This window comes from Oxyura jamaicensis, chromosome 3 (assembly GCF_011077185.1).
Source record: "Oxyura jamaicensis isolate SHBP4307 breed ruddy duck chromosome 3, BPBGC_Ojam_1.0, whole genome shotgun sequence".
In the NCBI taxonomy this organism is placed as follows: domain Eukaryota; kingdom Metazoa; phylum Chordata; class Aves; order Anseriformes; family Anatidae; genus Oxyura; species Oxyura jamaicensis.
Window position 1 is genome coordinate 13,154,043 of NC_048895.1, and position 24,054 is coordinate 13,178,096.

The 24,054-nt window shown below is 45.1% G+C and overlaps 2 protein-coding genes across 2 annotated transcripts; one reads left to right on the plus strand and one right to left on the minus strand.

Annotated features, from left to right (window-relative positions):
* Window positions 1-1,025: 1,025 nt before the first annotated feature.
* CST7 (cystatin F) lies at window positions 1,026-5,334 on the plus strand. The gene is made up of 4 exons (XM_035323121.1): window positions 1,026-1,290; window positions 3,505-3,677; window positions 4,032-4,148; window positions 4,541-5,334. The coding sequence occupies exons 1-4, from the start codon at window positions 1,215-1,217 to the stop codon at window positions 4,616-4,618; spliced, it is 444 nt and encodes a 147-aa protein (XP_035179012.1). The 5' UTR covers window positions 1,026-1,214; the 3' UTR covers window positions 4,619-5,334.
* Window positions 5,335-10,797: 5,463 nt separating this feature from the next.
* On the minus strand, window positions 10,798-23,990 carry APMAP (adipocyte plasma membrane associated protein). The gene is made up of 9 exons (XM_035323101.1): window positions 23,795-23,990; window positions 20,714-20,835; window positions 17,609-17,724; window positions 16,504-16,596; window positions 15,203-15,319; window positions 13,781-13,955; window positions 13,192-13,326; window positions 12,636-12,828; window positions 10,798-11,636 (listed from the first exon to the last, which is right to left on the minus strand). The coding sequence occupies exons 1-9, from the start codon at window positions 23,879-23,881 to the stop codon at window positions 11,427-11,429; spliced, it is 1,248 nt and encodes a 415-aa protein (XP_035178992.1). The 5' UTR covers window positions 23,882-23,990; the 3' UTR covers window positions 10,798-11,426.
* Window positions 23,991-24,054: the final 64 nt, after the last annotated feature.

Genomic DNA, 24,054 nt, shown 5'->3' on the forward strand with positions numbered 1-24,054 from the left:
TTTGAGGTCTGATTCAGAAGCTCTGTGTGATAGGACTGATGATAAGTGTGACTCACCCTGCTTGCCCATTCCTTCATGGTGGGACTTTTCAACGGGGAGTTGACCTCATCTCTACAGAGAAACATTCACATGAGTCTCCTCTGGCTTCTTACGTGCCACCCGTGCCGGCCTGCTTTAGGACTTTCCTTCAGGGAGTAAGATGGGTTTACCCAAAGGAACACAGTTCATTGCTGGGGCAAGTGCAAGGCAACGACCACCTTCCTGCTCACCTAAAATAAATGTACAGCTGCAGACTAAGGTCGGTCACCCCATCAGTGTGGTGCCGGCTCACCTCCCATTCTCCTGAACCTGGCAGCTGCACCACAAGGCCTGGTAACCGAGCCCTTTCCACATACTTAAGCTCCTCAGCATGGGTCACCACCACCTGGAGATGACCACCTGAAGCACTGACCCTGGGGAAACCAAGCCCAGGGCTGAGCAGCTCTGCAAGCCACAGAGAACCCAACTAACCCTCTCTCTGTGATTGCCTTGCTCTCTGGAAAGCACCTGGAGAAAATTTTACCTCCTTGGAGCAGGACACATCCTGCTCTCAAAACCCCCTTTGTAAATGTGGGAGCACAGCATTGTCCCCAGCCACTGAAGTCAAAATCCTCTTCCAGCAGGCTCCACAGAGCCCCCTTAGGTGAGTTCCCCTGAGATTTCCTTGTCTTTCCCTACCCACAACTCACCCCCACTCCACACATCGACACCAGGGGAAACAAGACCCATCTTCTCTGTCACTCTTCCCCAACACACACACACAAGTCAAGAACCACGTCCCCAGGGCTCACCGCCCATTTCTTAAGGCCTACATTTCCCCACGAATCTCAAAGCATATGAGCATTACTCTCCTCACCCCACCACCCTTCCCAGAGCACAGGATGGGCGTTACAACGCGTACCTCTGCCCAGCCCCTGGGGATCACAACGCAGAAGTCCCCATCTGACGCAGGGCGGGCGCTGCAGTCACCAAGGCAGAGCTTTGTGGTGGGGCTCCAAGGTGCGTGGTCACCAGCAGGAGACAAAGTCAGTGTCCGAGCTGCCACCGCTCGGGGGGGCCGGGGTGCTTTTCTCCCCTCGCAGCCAATAAAAGGGCTGTGAGAGGCACATCTTCCCCTGCAGGAAGCGGGGCAGTCACGTCTCTCGCTGGCGGGCTCCTCTCGCGAAGCGGTGGAGATGGCAGTAAGCCTTGCCTGCAGCTTCGCCACGCTTTGCTGTGTAGTGCTCTGGGGCTTCACCGGGACTTCTGATGGTAAGAGCCTAAAATAATTTCTGTTTTCCTTGTGCTTCAGGTCCTGTGACCGCAGCTCTCCTCTAACTGCTGCCCGTGCTCAGACTTCAGCTGAAACTTCCACTGCTTAAAAGGCTTTCCCTCCCTTTAGCAAGCCATGCTACCCAGGAACATCACCTAAGTTTTTCAAAGTCAACTTCCAGTTTCAGCTTATTTGTCAGTGTTTAAACTCTGCACAACCTCAATTATTATTAAATCTAAAGACTGTGGGTAACAATTTGACTGCTAAGTACAGATGGGCACTTGAGTACCGACTTTAATGAAACATTACTCCTTATCGTTTCTTTCTTTGCTGAGCACGGAAACTCCTTTGACTGCAGCTGGCCTTAAATCTTTGGGACGGCAGTGGCAGACAGGAGTGTTTTCTCTCTGAAGGTTTTAGCTCTACTACAGCACTGCTTCGGTTCTTATACATGAAAAGTACTAACGTGCTCCGGGATGGCGTTTGGTTAGCCAACAGCATTTTGTTTCGGCTGTGGTTTCCTCTGGGGGTTGCAGAAGCATGCAGGAACTCTGTTGCATCTTAAATATAAAGATAAAAACCAGTCTTGCTCCTAGTAATGAGGAGAAGGTTTTGAAAGCACCCCCATTAAAATAAATAAATAAATAAATAAATAAATCTGCAAAAAAGTCCCCATTTGCTTCCCTGCAGGCTGGGAGAGAGAGCATCCATGGGACTGCTCTCTCGTACTGCAGGAATAGGACCCCCAGGTTACTCCTTAATGAGGAAAGCACAAGTTAGGTCCTTCAACACATTTGGCTCACCTCTGCAAGAACAGCCCTCTCTTGCTTAACAGCAGGCAGTTGGCTGTTAACTCAGAGCAAGAAAGCCATCTACCTTCCTCCTGTCCAGCAGAAGTTGGAGGCAGGCCAGACCCCCACACACACTCACCAACACCTCTCCTCCCATGTTCAAGCCCAGAAGCAAAGATAGGATCTAGAGATACAAACACTTTGACCCTAAGCAACTCCACATAGAGCGGTAAGAGTCATTGTTCCCAGCCTGAGACCACATCCTCTGTGAGATTTTAGTGCCAGGTCACACAGTGCTTCTCCTCCCACCCTGGCTAGGACTTACAAGTGTGGGCTGGGGGTGTTTTAACACCACTGGTACACATAGAGCCTCGCACTGAAAGCCTGGGCCACTCTACTTTTGGCTGGTAGGTGAAAAAAACACTGCCACATTACCCAACGCTGGCTGCACACCCAGTCCCAACACAGATCAGAGGCATGAGACTGTGAGGCTTGTCACCCCCACACCAGAGATATGTCACACTTGCAGAACATCCACTCCCCTCTGAGCCACGTGGCCTGCATCTCCGGGCTCCCACCTGCAAGAAAACGGGGGTCATCAGACAGCTGGGGTACAGGATAGAAAGAGATGTGAATTTAGACATCCTGAGGTTGAGAGGGAACATGGAGCTGAGTCTCTCCTTCGCAGACCAGTGCTTTAACTACTGAGCAACGTTACCAGGGTATGCACGTGCAACCTGAAAGCTGAATCCTTCCAGGCTCCTATGTTGATGGTACCACGTAATGCTCCATTTTGTTGTTGGTTTTTGTTTGTGTTTTAAATGGGCTCTGGGTCACCACGTTGGCTCTCTTTTCTACTTTGGAGCAAGATAAACTAATTATTATTCTCAGGAGAAACTAGCTTAAATGCACAGGGTGTTCTGTGGCTCAGCGGAGAGCTCTTAGTGAGATCTAACTGTGAAAAATAAAAAAAAAAAAAAGAAAAGAAAAAGAAAAGCTGGAGGTGGTAAAAACCTTTGCTTTTGCAGAAAATGAGTACAAACTTTGGGTTCAAGTTCACATGGACGTGTGAATGCAGGCTTGCTGCCCACACACAACCCTAAGGGTCACCTCCCCGACTGGCAGGCCTTGGCATCAACAGCAGCACGGGAACTTGTGCAGGCTCAGGATTTCTTCCTCTTGTACCTCAGAAAAGGAGGATGGAGTTAAGCATGAAGTGGATGAGGTATGGGCATCAGGTGTGAGCTTCAGGATTCTTCTGAACTGTTGAAAGGACAAAAGGAGATGCAGGAAGAGTAGCTGCACACCTAAGAGCACAGAATAATAAAGGCTGTGTGGAAAGATGTGCTCATGGCTGAACAAACCCCAGCCTACCATGGTTTTAACCACTCAAAAATTTCATGATCATGTTTTGTGTTCCAGGTACCTACATACCACCACCTCATTCAACCACGAAACCTGGCTTCCCTGTGCCTATGGACACTAACAATCCCGGTGTTCGCAAGGCAGCTCGCTTTGGGGTTTACCAATACAACAACAGTTCCAACGACCTCTATCTTTTTAAAGAATGGCAAATAAACAAAGCCATGGTGCAGGTAAGACACACTTCTGGTGGTCCTCCAACCCATTCATCAGCTGACCCTGCTACAGAGCACCCAAGACGTAGGAGCTCTAGATCCTCCTCAAGGCTGCTATGTGTGCCCAAAGATTAACAGCACATGTCCCTCTATCCCATTTAAGTGCCCCTCGGGAGGTGTTTCCACCATTTATGTTATGTAATTTAACTTTTTATGTATTAATTATGTTATGTATTTAATTTTGTAAATAAAACACTTCCACCCACACCGCCACACACAATTCGCAGAGGTAGCGCTTGATCTCTCGCCAATAGCTTCTTTCAGCATCCTGTTCCCCTGCCTTCCTTTAAAGGAGGAAACTGCTTTCTCTAGATTGTCAGAGGGCTGAAATACATGCTCCACGTGGAAATCGGCCGCACGGTGTGTGAGAAGAGGGAGCACTCCAGCCTGGACAGCTGTCACTTCCAGAGGAAGAAAAAACTCCAACAGGTAGGTAGCCACTTCCATGGGGGTACCCAGTAACTGGGGTGATTCTTGGCCAGCTCTCACTGTGTAGTCACTTCACACCAGCTCTGCCATGTCCCACGACGTACAAGCTCTCCCCATGTGGAGTCAGCTAGTGTGAGGCGAGTTGAAGCAGACACGGCTGTTTAGCCTGTATTCCTGGATAGGAGAACCTGCTAAATATAGGATTTTCTCCTCCCAGGAAATCTCTTCCAGAGCCTTTCCCAGTAAGATATGGTCACTTGGCAAACAGCATTTTTCCCAGGATGGGGAAACACTAAAAGATGCTCTTTTTCTCCTGCCCCAACATGGCCCACAATGCCAAGAACAAGCAGCAGCCAACTGAACTTTGTCACCCATTTCCCTTTTATCTGCAGATGCTGAAATGCTATTTTGAGGTCTGGATAGTGCCGTGGTTACAGAAGGCACACGTCCCTGTTGCTCTCTGTCACTGACCCACCTTTCCCTGTGAGAGTGTGATTTGCAAGGGATCTACCATCGTGACGTTTTCCTTGTCTGGACTTCTGAGGCCAAAAGTGAAGTGGGGAACAGCTGTACAGAATCAACACAGAACTTTTCTCTCAAAGCACATGGTCGGTTGTTTTTACCTGTCCCTGAGGAAGATGCTCAAAATCTGAATAATGAAGAAAAGACTTGCCTTGACCAAATTTATTGCTATCCAGTTGTCTGTATCTTCTTCCAAAACTAAACCAGAGATGAGAACATGTTGTCATTCATTCGCTACAGAGCAATTCACCCTCTTTGAACAAGACTTCCAAGCAGTGTGAACAGACCCAGCATGCTCTGTTGGACTTGCGTTGTTGTATGATGAGTCTTCACGCAGCTATGATATAAACGAGCCTAAACCACAACACACACAACTTTGACACTGTGGAAAGCTTTACAATAGGACAGTATGCCTGGGGATACACACACAAGTGTTAAAGGGTCTCCAGAGCCAGAGAAAAGCTTAGAAATATCTATCAGGAATGCATAAGGTAGAGCTATTCTTTCCTCAAGTCAAGAATGTGGATGAGACTTTCTTAAGACGCACCCACAGCTCAAACCGGTACAGCCTAAATACTGTTTCTACATTAATCAAAAGCTAGTCTGCTATGAAAGGGCATCGTTGCAAATGCTAAGACAAATAAACACAATCATTTCCAAAGCATATTTTTGCTGAGGTTAAACAACGTAGTTTCACTCACGTTAACGTTCACTGTTTAATTTCTGGTTGTCTACAGCTTATATTGCATTTTAGCAGAATGATGGGCTGGCCTATGTGGGCACCTTCCTCTCTTCAAGCCTTCACTCTTCATGCAGATTATTGCTCACACAGGACTAAAGCCCTTATTTCATAGAAGCCTAGAATCATTAAGTAGAATCATTAAGGTTGGAAAAGCCCTCCAAGATCATCTGGTCCAACCACCCCCTCCCACCAATGTCACCCACTAAACCATGTCCCTAAGCACCAGGTCCAGCCTTTCCTTGAACACCTGCAGGGACGGTGACTCCACCACCTCCCTGGGCAACCCGTTCAATGCCTGACTGCTCTTTCTGAGAAGAAATCTGGAAGGATTTGGGTAACTGCTACCTTAGAACAGCAACAAAGCCTCGGCCTGCATTCATTCATATGCTTATAAATGAACAGGGCCCTGACCTAAGCTATAAACATCCCTTTCTTTCCACAAATACACCCTTGCTTCTCACAGCTGTTGCTTTTCTGCCGCTCTGTTGCACCTCCTGTTAGCAGGGACACCCCCACTTCCAGCCTTTTTAACGATCATTTGGTCAAGAACAGCCACTGATGGGCTCCAGGCCAAGGTACAAAACCCTGAAGCCCAACGGGCTGTTCACAGCACAGCTGAGGCCTCTGCTCATGGTAGTAGTGCCACAGCAAGCCTTTGCAGGCAGATCACTTGACAGCTGACTCAGAGTCAATTCCCCATTTGTTAAAAAACAAGAGTTAAAGCCAGATGGCATCATGCAGGTTGACAAACACAACGTGCCCGTGCTCTTGTCCTGAGGAAAATGCAGCAAGATTGTTCAGACATTTCTACCCGAACAGGCTAGTTTGGAAGCAAAGGAGAGCTACATGTTTTACACAGCACTATTGGCAGCATTTCCTACAGCACAGATGAGCTCTCTGCAACCAAGTCAGCGGGAAAGCCGGCAAGCACCTTCTGAGAAAGGCAGCTCTGCTGCAGCTGTAAATCTAAGCCTAAGTGTTTACTGTAACATTACAATAAGCAAGGCACGCTGGAATAGCAGCATCTGTCACCTCCAGGTAGTTAACAGTTACCATGATCAAAGGAAGGAGCAGGGCTAAAGTCAGCTGAGCTCTTAGTCCACCTCCGAGCACCTTGCTAGGGAAGGAATTCAGCAATTAAACACTCTCCCATCAGGAGGACACCACCAGCTGCAGTTCTTTTAGGTCAGTGCTAAGTGCCACTGAGTCACCATGACATCCAGCAGTCGAGCTGACATCTCTGCCCAGGAAGCAGTTTTGCTAGAATTTACGCCAAGGTTAACTGCTTACCAGTTAATACTGAGAGTTCATACCTTTGCAGAGGCTCTGCCATCTATTCCTGGCTACAAAGACAATCACATAAAAATAAATACATCCAATAAAAAATGTAGAGCCTAAGGAGAGAGGGAAGAGCTGTTCCTGCCAGCCCCAGATGCTGGAGAAAAAAGAACAATCCCAGCAGCAGCACTAAGAGCTCCTGGGAAAACCAAAGCTGGTACTTCAGAAGAATCCGTTCACCTAGAAGCATTACAAGCGAGCTGAAGGAGCAGTTTCCTTCGGTTTCAGACAGTGCTCCCAGCATGCTGGAAGCACGAGTGCTTGGTGCATTACAAATTTTCTCAGCTCATCTCCTTATGAGGATGCTTAGCCTCTTCTGGACAAGTGTTCTCTAACAGCTCTGCCTCAGGGAGGGATGGGCTGCAGGCTGAGGAGCCCTTCATGCACCCACACCAAGCCATCCTACATTTCACTGGAGATTCGCAGAGCTTAGCGGTTTGCACTGTGATCTGAGAGGGTCAGTCAAACCCCCCCCATTTTTGTTCAAAAGCTTTGCTATGCAGCTGTTTCCCCCCACTCTCCTACTTATTGATTACATTGGAAACAGCTTGCCAGCTACCAAAATAAAGGAACTCTGACATACCACTTTGCAGTCTCTTCACACCTGCAGCTCCGTATTTTGGACACGGAAGGCCTTTATATATCAGTCATCTGTCAAGGTACAGGTACATCCAGAATCAGGTACATCCAGAACCTGTTGGCAGCTGGGGTGTCAGGCATGCAGCTGCACAGAACCAAGTCAAGGTTTAACTGGCAGCGCTCTGTATGGAGACATGACTTTCTGCTGGCTGGGAGGAAACCATTTGCATTTAGGTCACTATGACAACCTAGTGCTAAATCTTTCAGTCTGTACCTCAAACGAAGAAGCAAACTGAGCTACAGTCAGTCCCGTGTGGTTATTCTTATAAAGCACCAGCTTTTCTAAGCGAACTAGATGAGAAAGCCCATGTGTCAGCATCACAAGGTCTCTGTTGTGACCACTGCGCAGACAGACCCAGAAGTTTAGGGGATCACCATCCCACCTGCAAAGCAGACTCAGATTTAAAGGAAGCGGATTTGGGCCATGGCCTTGCAATCAATTTTATCAGCTCTTTGCACTGAAATACCAACCTCTGCAGAAGTGTCATGGGTATGCATACATGCAGCTCTACTGTGTGCTTGCTCCAGAATAGGAACAGGGCAGTTATCTGGGGAATAAGATCTTAAACAGCTTCAGCAAAATTTTCTTGACATTTTTGCCCTGCAGAAACATCTGTTCCACCAGCAATGCAAAAACATGGTGATATAAAACATATATTTAAAATACCCATCCTTCAGGAGACTGAGCACTGTTTTCCAGTTCTACATCAAAAAGTTTTGGAGAAGCTTGGGTAAGACACATAAAGTACCCTCGGAACCCTCTCGGAGTTGTGCAGAGAGGGTTTCTGCCCTTCTTAGGAAGCCACAGAGCCTTTCTCCTGACACCCAAAACAATCGTGTCTTGACAAAGTCTTTGAACACTGCTGTAAATGCTCCCGCTTCGAGAGAAGTGGCAGCCCCAGAGCTGCAAAGGTGTCATGTCCCTGCACTGGCATCATCAAGCAAGAGAAGGCAGAGCTGCCTTTTTTCCAAGCCCCAATTCCAGCTTTCCCTGTTGCTCAAGGCAGATGTGTCAGCAGCCACCTGAAACCTGACTCACGCTTCTCTGGAAGCAGAATGAGCCTGTAAAAGCAGGCTTCTCATTAGCACCAAAAGGAGTTCATGCCAGTTTCTTACACGGGTGTTTTAATGAGGCTGCATTACTCTGGGAGGGTTGCACAGTGCTGAAAAACCTTGCAGAAAAGTTTCAGGTCATTATCAGAACACAGGAGATGGCCACATCACCTCTCTGAGGAAAAGGTTAACTCATATTTATGTCCATAACAGCATTTCATTTTAGCTGAGGCTTTAAGCTTCTTGTGACAAACAAAATACCAACAGCCTGGCTAAATGGCCTGCCCCCACGTAGTTTGTTGCTCAGAATGAACTAAGTTGTGCAACCTATCACGGTTTCACATTCAGTGCTTTACAAACGTGAGTGGTATTTCTGCTTTTGTACAAAGGGAACCGCAGACCAGACTTGGACCCCATGAACTTTCCGTATTTACAGGAGCTGGGCAGACAGGTTTTATACAATCTGAAAAATTATATTGAGGAGAACTCCACTCAAAACCCTCTGTCCAAAGGCTAAATTCTAGACAAACTCATTTAGACTGCAGCTCTTCAGCTACTTTCCAACCAAGCACAGACAAAACCAGCAATTTCTGTTACCAGGGGGACACAACAAGAGGCAGGGCAAAACATCAGACACTACAAAGGGCTTTTATGGGGATGAATTCCTGCGTGCCTCTGAAGCCCACTGCCACAACTTACCTCCTGCCTCCAGGTCAGTGCAGAGCCTGCCTTCCATCCACCTGCGGTTATTTCTAAAGCAGCAGTAGATGGAGGCCCACTCTGCCCACTCTGCCCAGCTGGAGAGGTCCGGCCAGCAAAAAACCTGTACCACCAACCAGCAAGGAGAGGAAGCAATTGAACTTCCCTGAGATGCAGTAGCCAACATGGATCCCAAGTGCTCAAGGCAATTGTAAGAGGGAATCAGTTGCACAAAAGCTATTACGTGTGGCATGTCCATTTCACTACAAAACACAGCACAAGTTATTCAGTTGGATACTTTTACAAGCACTAGAGGTAACTGCAAAAACAGACAAAGTCATGCTTGCCTTAGGGCCACCAAAGCACTAACCTGAAACAAGCCCCACAACAATCTTGCACCCCTGATTTAAGCTCACACCAAGTTCAATCCTCATGCCCCATGAGACAGAAAAATAGCTACAAGGGCTGGCAGAACAAGGCTAGCCAGCTGCTGCCTAAACAGCCTGCCCTTTTTCCAGGGAGAGATGTTGCAAGAGTGTCCCACTCTCAGCCCTTCTTCAGCGTTCCCATAGCACGAGTCCATCAGGCAGGTCACGCTTCTCAGCTTTTCGCTAACTACAGAATCACTCAGTCTCTGCCCACAAGTAATTAAGAAAGGGCTCAGCCAGACCAAAGGTCAGAGCCTGCAGCAACTCATCTGCCAGGCTTCTTTTTCCTCTTACCTGAGCTTTCTCCCAAACCCTGTAGCCACTGGAATAAGCAAAAGGGCTTGTGAGCATGACCAGCCTGTACAGGAGCAAGTCACCCTGAGCCAGCACCCACAGGGCTGCTTCAGTCCGTAGTAACACAGCACGAAGTGACAGCACTCTGACAGAAAGCAATCAGCTTCTGTGCTCGTCTGTTACTGGAGGGATATGCAAATGAAAGCCACTGAAAGCAGATGACATGTTCAACATCATCTTCCCTTTCTCTGGTGCTTTTCTTTACACATCAAGCAAATCTTGGTTATTTCCTTTTCAAAGGTGAGGAAATGGAGCAACAGAGTTAGTCTATGTTTGACTATCACCCAGTGGCAGAAAGAGAACATGCAGTAATCTTCGGTCCCTGAATAGGAATCAATGCACTAAAATCACACAGCTGCTAAAGTAACACCATTAAGTTCCTATATAAGGTGGAAAAAATACAATGGAAGTGTAAACTGAACAGCACTTCCTTTGCAGTGCTTGTCATAAAATCTTTTCTTGGATTCACCAGAGTATCTGTCAATGCAGGAAGTACATAATATCCTTTGGAAATGCCAGGAAGCATCCATGAGCTACTTCCCCATTTCAAGATTTTCCTCCAAAGCCTTCCTCACCCACTACTATTAGATTTTGCAGGGTACATTTCAGTCCATATCCACCCTCAGATAAGGACCTTCACCAAAACCTTCCCCTCTTCTCCATAAAAAGCATGCTGATGAGGGTTCCCTCCCATGCCCCTCAGAAATGGCCACCTACTTAATGAACGGGACACTTACCGGACCTGATAAACACGGAGGTAACGCTCTAAGAGACCCACTTTAAACCCCCTGGAACTAGTCTTTAATAACATTGAAAACGCTACTTTCATTCATCATCCAGCTACAATGCTATTAAAAAAAAACACACAGGAATCCACAAATAATGATCAAATTAGATTCTTCATGTTGATTAACTGTTTACTGCAGTTTCTGCTGTTGGTTACACAGGCTGGAATTGAAGAAACCTGAATGGTGTAACTATATTTCTAGGCACGTTCTGGATGTTGCTGTCTCTACCACAGCACCATGGGATGACATTAGAACATGCACTGTAATCAATCCTAAATAGTTGGCTTTAAAACAAACACATGCAAGACACTCTCTTCAATCCAAATCATACACGATTAAATTCCATACATCATAAATCCTTCCAGCGTAAGGAAGACGTGCAGTCTCATCAAGGGTGACAGATGATGTTTTTTTAAGAAAACTCCAAACAGGGTTGGGTTTGTAAAAGCAATCAATTTTGTGTGAGCGTATAACCGTACAAAGATGCCCCACCGTACATTAATACACATGCCAACTCCAAAGCAAGAGCAGTCAAACCATGAAGAGGACAGATACAGCAAGCCGCACGTTTTCCTACGGCAGCAGAACAGTGCTACCGCACGCGCTAACAGGCTGTCTTCATTATTCCTCTTTGGTCACACACCGTCTCAATCACATGCTTCCTTCGTACCTCTAGAGCATTACAGGACAGTGGCACTTTATCACGTATGGACGGTTAAACGTGCTGAAGATTTAGTCTGCAAATAAACGGAGACCGGAAGGAGCCCAGGTAGAGATACCCGTCGTGTTCATGCACCTCGCTAACATAAGCTGCTGTCATTCCAGTGGGATCATGAAAGCTTCTTTTGTAGGATCCTGTCTCACTAAGTTCAACAACAAGGCTACGCTTGGGCAAAAACTTGGTCACAGTTTCCTGACTCAGCAACTATAAAGAAAAAAAAAAAAAGTTAACAAAAGATTTTGTTGTACATAATTAGAAGTCAGACACTTACACAGTTAAAGACCATCACACACTCCTCCAAGAAAGCAGCTAAAAACAAAGGAGCACGCTTTGAGTAAACACTATAGGCTTAACATCTTAACATCTGGGGAGAAAAGTAAGTCAACTTTAAAGGAATGACCAGCAGAAATGTACGCTGATACTAAGCTGACTGAATGTCCTCACAGGAAGCAGCAGCTTGTTCTGGGGCAGCTGACATCATGCACTGCTCCCTGTAGCATTACTCTGTTATGGATCCTGCACTGCACCAGGAAAAACATCAGCTTTTACAGAGACAGCACAGCACAGATAAGAATTCATTTCGGATGGAAGTGCCATTTCAGCCAAGTGCTGCCTGTTGATTTGGTGGTTTGTGGTTTTGTTTTCTTTTTTGAGATGTACTTTCAAGTCTTTGAGAGAGAACCATTCCATTTCTTTAGTGTCAGATGCCCTTCACGGTATACGTTATTTTTGCTATTCCTTATCTCAAATGGTTGTGTGACATAACAGGCATATAGAGTCAGAACAAAGCATCACCTAGCAGCATATGTAACACACGCTGCCTTCTAGGATGCCTAGGGCAGTCCTTAGAACAGACGAGATTTCCCAAATGCTCTCCAAACACCTGGCAATAAGTAGCTTCGGGACTTCAGGTATAAAGGTAGAGTCTTCATATATCCAAATACAGACCCTGTATTGCTGCATTAATAGGGCAGAGAATCCCCTTTTCTCTTCTGAGATCAAGGTGGATGGCAACTTAGAGATGTGTGCGTCCTACTCAGAGAGTTAAATGCTAGTTTACACAGACTGCTCTACCTGGAGACAGCCACAATGGTTTTAATCACAACACTAATATATATATTTAAAATCTTCCTAAGAGGAGGAAGAATCAAGACAAACTTATCACTTCCAGTCCTATACTAAAGGTGATTTCTTTTTTCTTACCTTAAATATCATCCTTTTAATCCATGGTTTTTCAGACAAAAAATCAAACATAGAAAATCCAGGATTGGGACGGACGGCTGCCATAGCTACCCAATATCCTCCAGAGCTGCTTAACCTGATATTATCTGGAAGACCAGGCATGTTCTCAACAAACACATCTGCTCCACCTTTCATCAGCCCAGACACATAATATCTGAAAGTTATAAATGGTAAGATTAGGAAATCTTAACTCAAACAGTCCAATTAATAAATACAAGTCTAAAAAGGAATTCACTTAAAAATAATTTTAACGTTTCCTTAGTTTAGCACAGGAAAATAAAACACAGACATATTCTTCTCACTCAGAAAACATCAGCTTACTCCATTGGGCTCAAGGAGCCCAAGATTATGCAGTGCAATGTTTCCGGTGAAAGTAAAAAAAATAAGTATTGAGGAAAGTCTTCTTTGCCGTTGATAACTAGCCATGGACAGAGTGCAGGAGGTTTTTGGATCATTCAGCTTAGTCACTTTGTCTTTAAATAGAGATTATCAGTAGTTTCAATGAAGTCCCACTCACCTCCTGATTCTCGCCATGGTTGTCTCCTGCACCAGGACAAAGTCTTCTGCAGGAGAGAGCTGGACTCCATTGGGAAACCTCAGTCCCACCATCAAGACTTTCACTTCTTTTGTTACTGTGTCATATTCAAGGAGGCTAAAAAGAAAGCATTATACATGTTTGTGAGTGAAAACACATTTACTCACCTTGCTTTCGTTCCCCACATATTTTACCTCCCGCTCACATGCGCTTTCACATACGTTAAGGAGGAAGAATAGTCAGGAAATGCTTGCTTATGAACACAGAAGAAACGTTAATGCCAATCGCAAGTGACCTATTCATAAAAGATTTAGGTAGAACATAATGCTACCACCTTCCCTTTTAGAAGGGATTGTCCGTTCCAGTCCTCTAAAAGGAAGGAAAGGAATCTCATTTACTTCCCTGCAGGTCTCATCAGCACCATCCACACATTATTCACCCCCTCCTGGGCAGTGCAGTGCTTGCACAAGTGGTTCATAAAAATAAAAACTTGAAGACCAAGGAAGCAGCCAAGCCCACTCCTACTGATGAGCTTAAATTAAGTTAAAGGCCACAGGGAAGGGATACTTGCCGCCCATCATCTGTGCCTTCCATAATCAAGAATAAGTAGTCCCGTCTCTGCCATTTGCTACTGGAGTCAGTGAAGTAGATTTTCCTGCCATCCCTGGTCACTGTAAGGTCATTCACAAATGACAACTTCTGACCTTCAATCAGCGTTTTGGTTGACACAAGCATTTTTGTTTCACCTGGTTAAAAAAAAAAAACAAAACACAGACATGTAAGACCAGCTTTTATATGTCCTACCTTGGAAATTAGTTAAATATTAACAGAAATTTAGCAAGCGTCACACTTTTTTTTTTCCATTCTTGCCCCTGTTCAGCAATAAGGTTTTGTTTTGTAATGGAATAATTCAACACAATGTAAGGAGAAAATACTACTCAGAAAAGCTGAAACAGTAGATGTTTCCTATTGATATGCACCAGACTTCTCACGTTTGTGAAGCTCGTGTTAAAACAAATGCAAATTCGGGTCCCAGACTTGCAAAAGAATTCAGGCAAGCCAATCACTACTCTCTCTTTTGCCATCAATCTACAGGAACAAAGAGGAGTACTTTTTAAACATTAAAACGTTAGCAATTCATTAAACTGCTCTGCCACAGCTGGCACATCACCAGATAAATTATGATGATCAAATCTCTAAAATTGACCAATATCTCTTAAAGTCATCTTTGGACATGGGTGTTTTTTTTTCTGTTTGTTTTTGACATGACGGAGCTAATATGGTAGCTGTCTACCATCAGAAGGTGAGACCTCGATTACGCTCTCCCAGAGCCCCCCAGGCTAAGCCCTTCCAATACATCAGACTTGCGATTTGGACAGCCTCCCCCTCCCCACCCAGAGCCAAGGTGGAGATGTAAACTCAAAAAAAGTTAACCCTGCGAGAAAGCAAACCACAGTTTTCTGATAACACCGAGACCTGGCTCGGGGAGATGCAACGAATGGCACAAAGCAGCAGTGCCTTTCTCAGCAGGAGCAAGCAGTATGATCACCAGCCACACAAACTACATCTTTCTTCACCTTCTCAAGATTGGGGTTACAGAGAAGAGCTCTCCACTAACATGGAGTAAGGTTAGGGCAGAAATAAGAGTACTCCAAACATGGCAAAAAGCTTATGTAACAGCAGATTATTTTTCTACCTTTAAGAAAGCTAAAACAACTACACAGAGCTTACGAATCCTGAGGTACCCATGTTGACAGTCAAAAGCACACATCACCAGGAGATAAGCAACTGGTAACACTGATCTAGACAGATATTGAGAGGAACTGATTGCTACAGGAAAATAAACATCATGTTCTTGCATACCATGTTTCACCCAGACAGCTCCAAACCTCTCTAAAGAAAAGTCAGGTGCTGTTAAGCCTACAGTTGGTAAGACTCCAAATGAAGACCAGATTTGTCAGTGAAAGAGAACTGCTGAGCAGAAAAGTCATACCTGTGCCAGGATTAACTTCATAGAGCCCATAATATGCATCTGCCACAAAAAGGGTGTTATTTGGTCCCACTCTGATGCCAAGTGGTCGTCCACAAGTTGGCTCATCTTCACGGGTTCCTTAGGAAACAATTTTTAAATGGTTTTCCAAATATAAATAAATACAAGGCATTCAGGCTATCCACATTAGGTTCAACTATAGATTAACAAGACTCTGTGGCCTGTACCATACACATTTTCGTTAAAGAAATTATTCTTACTTGCCTAGGTGTGAGTGAAACAGATACTCCCATGTTTTGACCAGTCTAGAGATAATCCTATCATTTGTCAGGCTGCTAACCAGCTAACAGCTGCCCCAAGTATTGTTTGGGGCCTCAGAAGCTCAAAGTCCATCTCTCCAACAGCTGGCAGCAGACTTTGGTTTCTTTTGGCTTCAAGGCTGTCAACAGGAATGGCTACTTGTTAGGCAGCCAAAACAATGCTTCCAGATCTGTCCGTAGCCTTATCTTGTGAACAGACACATAAAATACCTAAAATGCTGAGCATGTTGATGAGAGGCATAGAAAGACAGCAGCAATTCCACCACAGCCTCTGCCTAACCAGTGACCAGCACAGGGCTGCAGACACTCAAGTTATTAATAAACACTAATAAACAAGCCACTACCAGCTGTTCTCACTCACGTGCAGAAAACTCATTAAGTGAAGCAAGTAAGTGGTTTGGAGAGAACTGTGGAATTCAACAAGAAGTAACTGCAGACAGAGCCCCCACACTGTGCTTACAAACAGAAGAAGGGAAATCGGTACAACAAAATGCAAGGCAAAATTCTAGAGAAGGAAGGTGACATTTATTTACAAGATTTCTTGATAAGTTCATTTTATCCACTCTCACATTACCTCAGAGTTCATTCACTCACACTTGTCTAGGAGTCCCCAGTTTTTATGAGTGGCCCTTCACCTCAGAATCTTGCTGACTTCAGGTCCCATAAACATTAGGCCAGGTTGCGGGCCATTTTTTTCTCGTTTGGGATACATGCTATTTCTGGATGGTCTAACAGGAAAAGGAATCCTATTTGTGATGCACTGCAACCTCATCTTCTTCCTGGTGTTAAGATGCAGGATATTCTACTGACAGGTCATCCATGCCACAGTCTTATTAGAGTTCAGGCCTTTTAGCCATGACACAAAAAAAATCTCTACAGAAGAAGACGTGCACTTGCATGAGCAACCCAGACAGAACAACAAGTTAATCAACACAAGTCCTGACCCAGACGTTTTCAGATATTGTCACAGGAGCTGTCACTTACCACAAGGACCATGGCCAATTCTGGCTATCGTTTGTATAACTCCATCTTCAATTTTAAGAATCTTCCCATCAGCTGTCCCAGTAAATAGCACATCTGTAAAAACAACCAATGTGATTAATTTGATCACAAATCTACAGTGGCAAACATCCTTCTATGGGATAGAAATATTAGCACAAAGTAGAAATCATGTTTAAGATACTGTAAAGATGTCCACTGACTGATGAGGGAAACTTTACAGTATTTTAATCACAAGAGTAAATAGGAAAAGGGGAAAATGATGCAAGCAAATAAAAGCACTTGGTTAGATTTCTTCTTGCTCAAAAAGAAGAGGAAGGATTCACGCCTTAGGAGTTAGCAGATGGATATAAAGATTTTCACCTACAAATGGCCCCACTCCTCAGCTAAAAACCATCGTAACCACTTAATGACTAGTCATCGAATTGATCCCTGCAGGCAGATTTCTACATCGCCACAAAACATAATCAGGTACTGCTTCCATCTCATTTCTTTTCATGGAGAGACTGACTAGACAAAACTTCAAATTCTGACACCGTTCCCACAGGCTGCTGAGCACTACCGAAGAGGTTTAAACTGCCAATGCCCACATCGCATCTGTTCCGAAGAAGAATTACAAAAAACATAGCAACCTAACGTCCACCCAAAACAAAAGCATCGCTGTATTACTGCATTCATGCCAAGCCATGCGACAGCACGAGACAGATGCACTGAATACAAACAGCATGTAATCTGGATGTGTGGAAAAGATTAAGTGGCAAGTGACTATTGTATTGGGCTTTTCCATCTCTGATTTAAGTTTTGCTCATTATACTTCTCAAAAGGAGTAAGACTTCAGCTTGTATTCATACAAAATTTACTCCCAGTCAGGTTGGTCATTTCACCCAGTTGTCACAAGCAAGAAGGTTTCCTAAACAGTTTCTGATGAGACTGACAAAACTAGGTAACAAAACTGTCACCTGAGGAAGGAACTTAAGAGTGCTTTCTTGCTGGGGAAAATACATATATAAATATTCTACTAATTCATTAGAAGGTACAGCAAAAGGAAAATAAAAGATACACCTACTGAGCAGCTTTTGTCAGTGCTTACCGCCAATGTTGACGATGGATTCGGGTCCAACCAGCTGATTCTCCCATAGCCGCTCAGCTTTCTGTAACTTGCTATTGGGCTCTAGAACACCCGTCAGGAGGGGAGGTTCCTTCAAACTGAAGAAAGAGAACAGACCTCGTGACCCTTTGCACAAATCTGCAAACACACTTGAGCAACAAGTTGGATCTTTTTATTTTCCTAGTTTACCAACTCCTGCAAACCTGACCTATGCTTCACATACAGCATATTTCAAAAGAGAAAATACAGCTGGCGAGCTGGAAAAAAAACAACTCTTGTTCATCAGGGATCAACATTTTCTGGTTCTGCTGATGTGAAAAGAAAAGTTGAAATCACGTATTCTTAAGACATGTCTGAAAAACTGCTTTAAGTCCAGTAACACATTCCCAGTTCGTCTTCCTTCCACATAGGCAATGGCTTCAGCTTTGCCACAACACAAAAGAGTTACTCTTTTCTTCCTCAGCTCAATAAGTTGTTTGTACCACATTATTTATATATCACATAAAATTATTTTTCCCAGAAAGATAGATGCAAGTTCCTAAACAAAACAGTTTTAGAACTTAAAAGCCTGTCATTTTACAACACACAATAAAAATAAATGAAATTAATAAGTAGTGAAAAAAGTATTCCAGTACTTTAAGCGCTCCACATGCATGCTTTCATACCACACTGAAAGATGTATTGTGGTTCGTAACTTCAGTGTATTCCCATAGAGAAAGATCAGCTCAAAGGAGTAAGTTGTGCATAAAGGGAATTGAACTGAAACCTAAAAATAATAGAATAAGGTCCAGTCTTGCAAGCCTTTATTCACATAAATAGCCAGGTTCAAGTCAGACAGAGTTCTAATCAACTACAGAAATATGAAGAAAGCTAGGAGCAAGATGCACACACAGCTTCAACTCACATGCCAGGCTACAAAGCACTGTGCTCCAAATACAGCTCTGTTTGTGCTAATAAACACAAATATATTCCAGTGCTTTAGGCCCTTAAAAACACACATACACTGCGACAGTCTCCATGAGTTAAGGATTTCGAGTCATTACTAATGCTGCATACTTGCCCACGGTGGTGAGCTCATTAGGTGCTCATTCACAATAGCATGCTAAAGCTCCCAGGGTCAAGCTTTGAAAGAATTTTTGAATTTCTAATGTAAATAACTCCCTATACGATCACAAGCAAATGCCTTCCGCCTGTAGAATCTTGAAAAGACAAAAGTTTGACTTCAAAATGTGCCCAGGTTCACAGGATCCAGGACATCTTCAGCACAAGCTATGCTGCAGGTGGTACATGTAATTGACATTTCTAGAATTAGAGGAAAAAAGTCAACTGAATCAGCAAACTCTAGAAGCTATGACAATTGAAGAGAACAGGCATACAATACAAATAATGCAAAAAGAGTGAAAGACACGTACTTTATCTGTCTGGTTACAGACAGCGAACCTTCCTTTCAGTCTATTTTACTGCGACAACAAAGCCAATTGAATTACTTGCTCCTGCCCACACTAGATTTACAGCAAAGTTGCCTGCACAGTGCTATCACAAATTGGTTTTCCATGCCTTCTTCCAAGCATCAGATGTTTCAGATGAAGATAACACCTGCTCCAGATAAGGCGCTCATTTGCTGGGAACTTTGGACAGTTATGTTTTCAAGCAGAAAATCCTCCCCAGGATCAGTATTATCTAAGACAGACTTACGGAGAAAGAACTTGGAATAAATCAGAGTTGCAGAAATTTCACACAGTTTTGCAGATCTCATCTGCTTCCCATGCCCCCATCCCTCCTTTTTTTCCAGTGGCTTACTGGAATAACATCATCATTGGTGAACAGAATTTCTGTGTGTTCTTTCACTTGAAGGGGTTGCTTCAAACAGCATCTACTTCAGCTGTTTCAAAGCACTTCATAAACATTACACAGAATTATCCTGTGGTGTACAGACCAAAAGCACTCCTCGCAGTGAAGCTAAACAGCTAATTAAGGACATGAAGCAATACAAGCCAGTGATTTGGACAAGAAGAATGGTTGTAAAATAGACTCAGAGCAAGATATGTAAGCATGCAGAATGCTGTTATCCTGGACAAGAATCAGATGAGAACAATATAACACGAGAAGCTTTACAGACATATCCTGTTGGCTTTCTGAATTGTTTAGTTGCAATGGATTTCAGAGAATATTTTGTTAAACCCAACCACAGGAGAAAGCATTTCATTAAGATTTGCAGTCAGGCAGTTTATGCCTAATAGCTTATTAGCTAATAGCTTATAGGGTGCTCGTAAGTCCTACCCTAGCACATTAACAGTTTCTTTCAACTCTAGAGATATTTACAGTGTTGTTTTTCCTTTTCATTAAGGAATTATCGCATTGATCATAAACATTTAGCCGACTGAGCATTTTCACTTACTTCAACTGCCAGAAGCACTAAAGAGCCTGACTACACCAGCAGTCAGTGTTGCACATGCAACTTCTCTCAACACACGTTGCATCTTCTCGTGTAGCTTACTCACATTCCACTTTTGATACAGACATGGATTCAGATGTTCCAGGGCAGAAATCACCTAGAAGCATTTGCTTTTTGAGATCTGCATTTAAATATAACATCATTGTACGGTTCAGCGGGTACGAAGCACCAAACCAACCCAGTCAGGTTATCATTTCAGTTTACATCTTGAGATGAACAGTCTCTCTTTGACAGAAACAGGTGCAGCTCAGGTAAAACTGCACAGGTTGGTCCCTAGTCAAAATGCAGTTCTTTTCTCCCTGAAGACAGGAGCACACGTGAGTAACGACAAGCTCTGCTGACAATTTGGACAGCAGGAAAAACATTTTCTAGATTAACCATCTTCTAGATTAACCATCAAAGTAACTCAGTAACTCCCCGATCAGCACTGACACACAACCACACGAGATGACTCAGAAACAGACTGGGTATGCGAAGCAAGCCATGGCACTGGATAATACTGCAATCACTCCCTGATTTCTTAATCCAGTTAGAATCACTTTACTCTGCGGACTCATTTGTTCCAAAAACGCAGAACACATACAAGTAGTTATGCTTCAGCATACGTCCTTCAAAACAAAGCAACTACTTACCTGATGGGCTGGGGGTCTATAGGACAATCCAGCAGAACAGTTGCTCCAAGCAGGGGCACAGTTAGAGATGCAGCCAAAGTCAAGAAGGTAACACGGAACACCTTGCTGCTGTAAGTACTGCCAAGAACAGACAAGAAATAAGATTAACACGCTAAGCTAATTTAAGATCTAATATATATATATATATATATATATTTAACAGCCTGTTTTCTTTACAAACAGAAGCACAAATACTTTAGCTCAATGACCATCTCAAATACCCTTAAAGGCCCACTTTGACTGGGTTAATGTAAGAGAAAGGGACATTTATCCAGCCTCAGCATAACAGCATAGTATGAGAGTATCACATACAGGTTTCATGCAGGCTACAAGTTACAGCTGACTGAAAACCACTAATCTGTGATTTTTAAAAAAAAAAAATTAATTAAAGTTTTGGCAGCAGTTTCTATCCCAGCACAAAGTTAAACCTCTCAGTATACCTCTCAGAATCTTTCAAATAACAGAAATCAGCTAGGTACAAATTTTAGATGAAAAAGGTCAAGCAACTAATGCAACCAAGATTAGAGGAGATTAATTGAATGCTTCCCTGACTTAGAGAAAACTGGTTCAAAACTTGACCCCAACATGCAGAAGAAATTAAGCATCTTCTATTTACTAACACACAGCAAAACAGCAAAAACTGTTTTTTTCACAGGAAATAAACATTTTGCTCTCAACAAGCTTAGAAGCCTCAATCAGGCATTTAAAGAATCAAGCACAAAGCCACGGTCAACAAATCCTAGCCTTGAACTAGGAAAGCAGCTCCCACAGCGTTAGCTACTCTCAAATATTCACCGGCACAGCCAGCCAGTCTCTTTGCAGTATGAAACAAATGAAGGCCAACAGTGCCCGATTGCTCTGCATTAATCCTTGGACCACTTCCACTGTGCTGTCCTTCACCAGTGGATCATCCAGGCAGAACAAACCAGGGACTACTGCCCAGAGCACAAACACCACAACTGGAGAGCTAAAGGCACGTACACGCAGCACTGGTGTCAGCCTCAAGGTAGCCTTTGGGGTTATCCGCTGGGACAGAAAGGACAGAGCTAGGCCTAGACCTAGGCTGTGACGAGGTGACCACTCTGAGTATGCACCCCCAGCAAACCCTGTGTGGGTCCTACTCTCAGATATATTTAAAAATCAATTTTCTCGCATTCAAGAACACAGCATCCCCTTCGTGCACTTCAGCAGCGTTACAGCAGTCAGGCTGTCTCCATCCAAGATGACGTGAGCAGATATGGAAACTGCTTCAAATAAGCTTTCTCATCCGCACTGACTGACCTCTCCGTAATTCCCTAGGGCCAGGCTGACCTTGCAATGAACCACCAGATTTCAGCACTATCTGCTCTAACACTAGATGTCTCAGGGAAGCAGCATTCCAGTCTTTTTCCCTTTGGATTTGGAGAGGAGAGTGTAGAAGAGAGATGAGGGGGCCCCCAGGTTTATACAAAGACTTCAGCTGTCAGCCTTGTCCTTCCTCTGTCCTTCAAAAGATGACGGCTCAATGCTGTAAGATTAAAAGTGCTGTCAGCAGTCACCTAAGCATCTTTGTGACAGCTGAGAACAGCTCACACAACAGGAAGCTAATAAAGATGAATGGGAACTCATCTGCTAAAGCCAACATAATTAAAGCTCCTGAAAGCATGATATAAGTAAAGGTCGTATTTCTGAGCCTCACTCAAACTTGCAAGGAATTGACAATAAAGGAAAGAGGCAGGAAGAATGAGGTGACGTGCAAAATCGCACTTCAAGCCTGCAAACTGCAGGACCTACTTTAGATCCTGCTGAAACCACAAGAATTTAAAGAAAAGCAAACAAACAAAAGCAAACACTTAAGAAGTCAGATGCTCAGGATCACTGTAAAAGCAAACAAACAGAACATAACCAATACAGAATACAGACAACTGTAAGTCAGGGACTGGTCACTAGAAAGAAACACTGAAGTTAGTTTACTAACACTGCTAAACAAAACGGAGATCCTTAGCTAATTGCATCTCTGAAAATTAAACTTGCATGGACTCCAGCCACAAATCTCAAGGACACAACTTTCCAGGGCTCCGGGTACAATAACAGTAAGTCAGTTGTCACTGAGAACCAAAGAGAAGCTGTTGCACCAGCTCTTGAAGACAGCAGGCTGACAAGAAGACACTAGAGGTCACCACAGCCAGCAACCCGGGCCGCCTCATCCTCTTGGGGAACTGCTGGGGCGACGGATGCTCTGGATCGCTGTTGGAGTCCTAGAAACACAACTGATTTGAGAAAAGTTAGCAAGAGAGGGTGACGCCGGAAAGACCTGCTGAGTGATGCTGGTGGCTTCCTTCAGGAGCAGGGTCTGTGCGTGCAGGTCACCGCACAGCCAAAAGCGCCTCCCTCGTCCTGGTGGCCCCTAAGGGCAGAGAGGGGAACCTGAGAGGTGCCCAAACAGGAGACACGGTGAGCCAAAGCAGTGCAGGTCATCACGCGGGTCACTGAGCGGGGCCCAAACCCTGCTTTCTGATGGCAGCTACTGCCTGAGGTTACAGCGAAGCCAATGTTGTACAGAATTCCTACGCAGGAAACTAGGAGCGGAACTTTGAACCTCGCCACAAGCAAACGAGGTGTTTACGAGGGTATTGCGTCTGCAGCACGCGCAGGCTGCTCTTTAAACCTCAGCCTCCTCTTCTCGCGGCCGTTCCCGACGCCCAACCAACAGTTACACAATGCTCAAACACACCCGCAGACACCTGCAGGAGCCACAGCGGGGTAACCGGCATCGCTTCGCTAACTAAGCACGAATTGCATCTAAACCAGCCCAGCGGAGAGGGAAAAAAGGCCAAAAAAAAAGGCCAGAAACCCCCCCAAGGCAGGCACCCCCTAAGCCATCACTTGCCAGGGAGCCCTGCCCAAGCCCCTCGGAGGAGCCCGGGATGCCTGGGGCCAGGCCCCCGAGGGACCTGGGCTCAGCAGGGCCGGGGGCCGCTCCCACCCCCGGAGGCCGCGCACCTGGGGCTCGGCTCCCGGCCGGATTTCTCCCCGGTCCTCCCCCCCCCCCCCCCCCCCCCCCCCCCTGGGCCCCCGCCCCCGGCCGTCGCCGGTGATGACCTGCGGGCGGAGCGGCCGGCGCTGCCGCAGCCCCTCGGCCTCATTCATCCTCCCCGGCCCCGGCCTCGGCCTCTGCCCGCCCCCGGGCCCGCCCAGCCGGCTCGTCCCTCAGCTTCGGCGGCGCCTGCGTGCTCGGTCGCCCCGGGACCGGTCTCCGGTGGCCAGCTCGGGGGCTCCGGGAGCCTCCCGGCGAGGCCCCGGGCTCCCAAGCGAGGCCCGGT

Excerpts from the sequence above, each read along its gene's own strand:
- CST7 (XM_035323121.1), top strand. The coding sequence starts at position 1,215 with ATGGCAGTAAGCCTTGCCTGCAGCTTCGCCACGCTTTGCTGTGTAGTG. Across the intron at positions 1,291-3,504 it reads CTTCACCGGGACTTCTGATG|GTACCTACATACCACCACCT; the intron begins GTAAGAGCCTAA and ends TTTGTGTTCCAG. Across the intron at positions 3,678-4,031 it reads TAAACAAAGCCATGGTGCAG|ATTGTCAGAGGGCTGAAATA; the intron begins GTAAGACACACT and ends TGCTTTCTCTAG.
- APMAP (XM_035323101.1), bottom strand. The coding sequence starts at position 23,881 with ATGAATGAGGCCGAGGGGCTGCGGCAGCGCCGGCCGCTCCGCCCGCAG. Across the intron at positions 17,725-20,713 it reads ATAGACCCCCAGCCCATCAG|TTTGAAGGAACCTCCCCTCC; the intron begins GTAAGTAGTTGC and ends CTCTTTCTTCAG. Across the intron at positions 12,829-13,191 it reads ACCATGGCGAGAATCAGGAG|ATATTATGTGTCTGGGCTGA; the intron begins GTGAGTGGGACT and ends TATAACTTTCAG.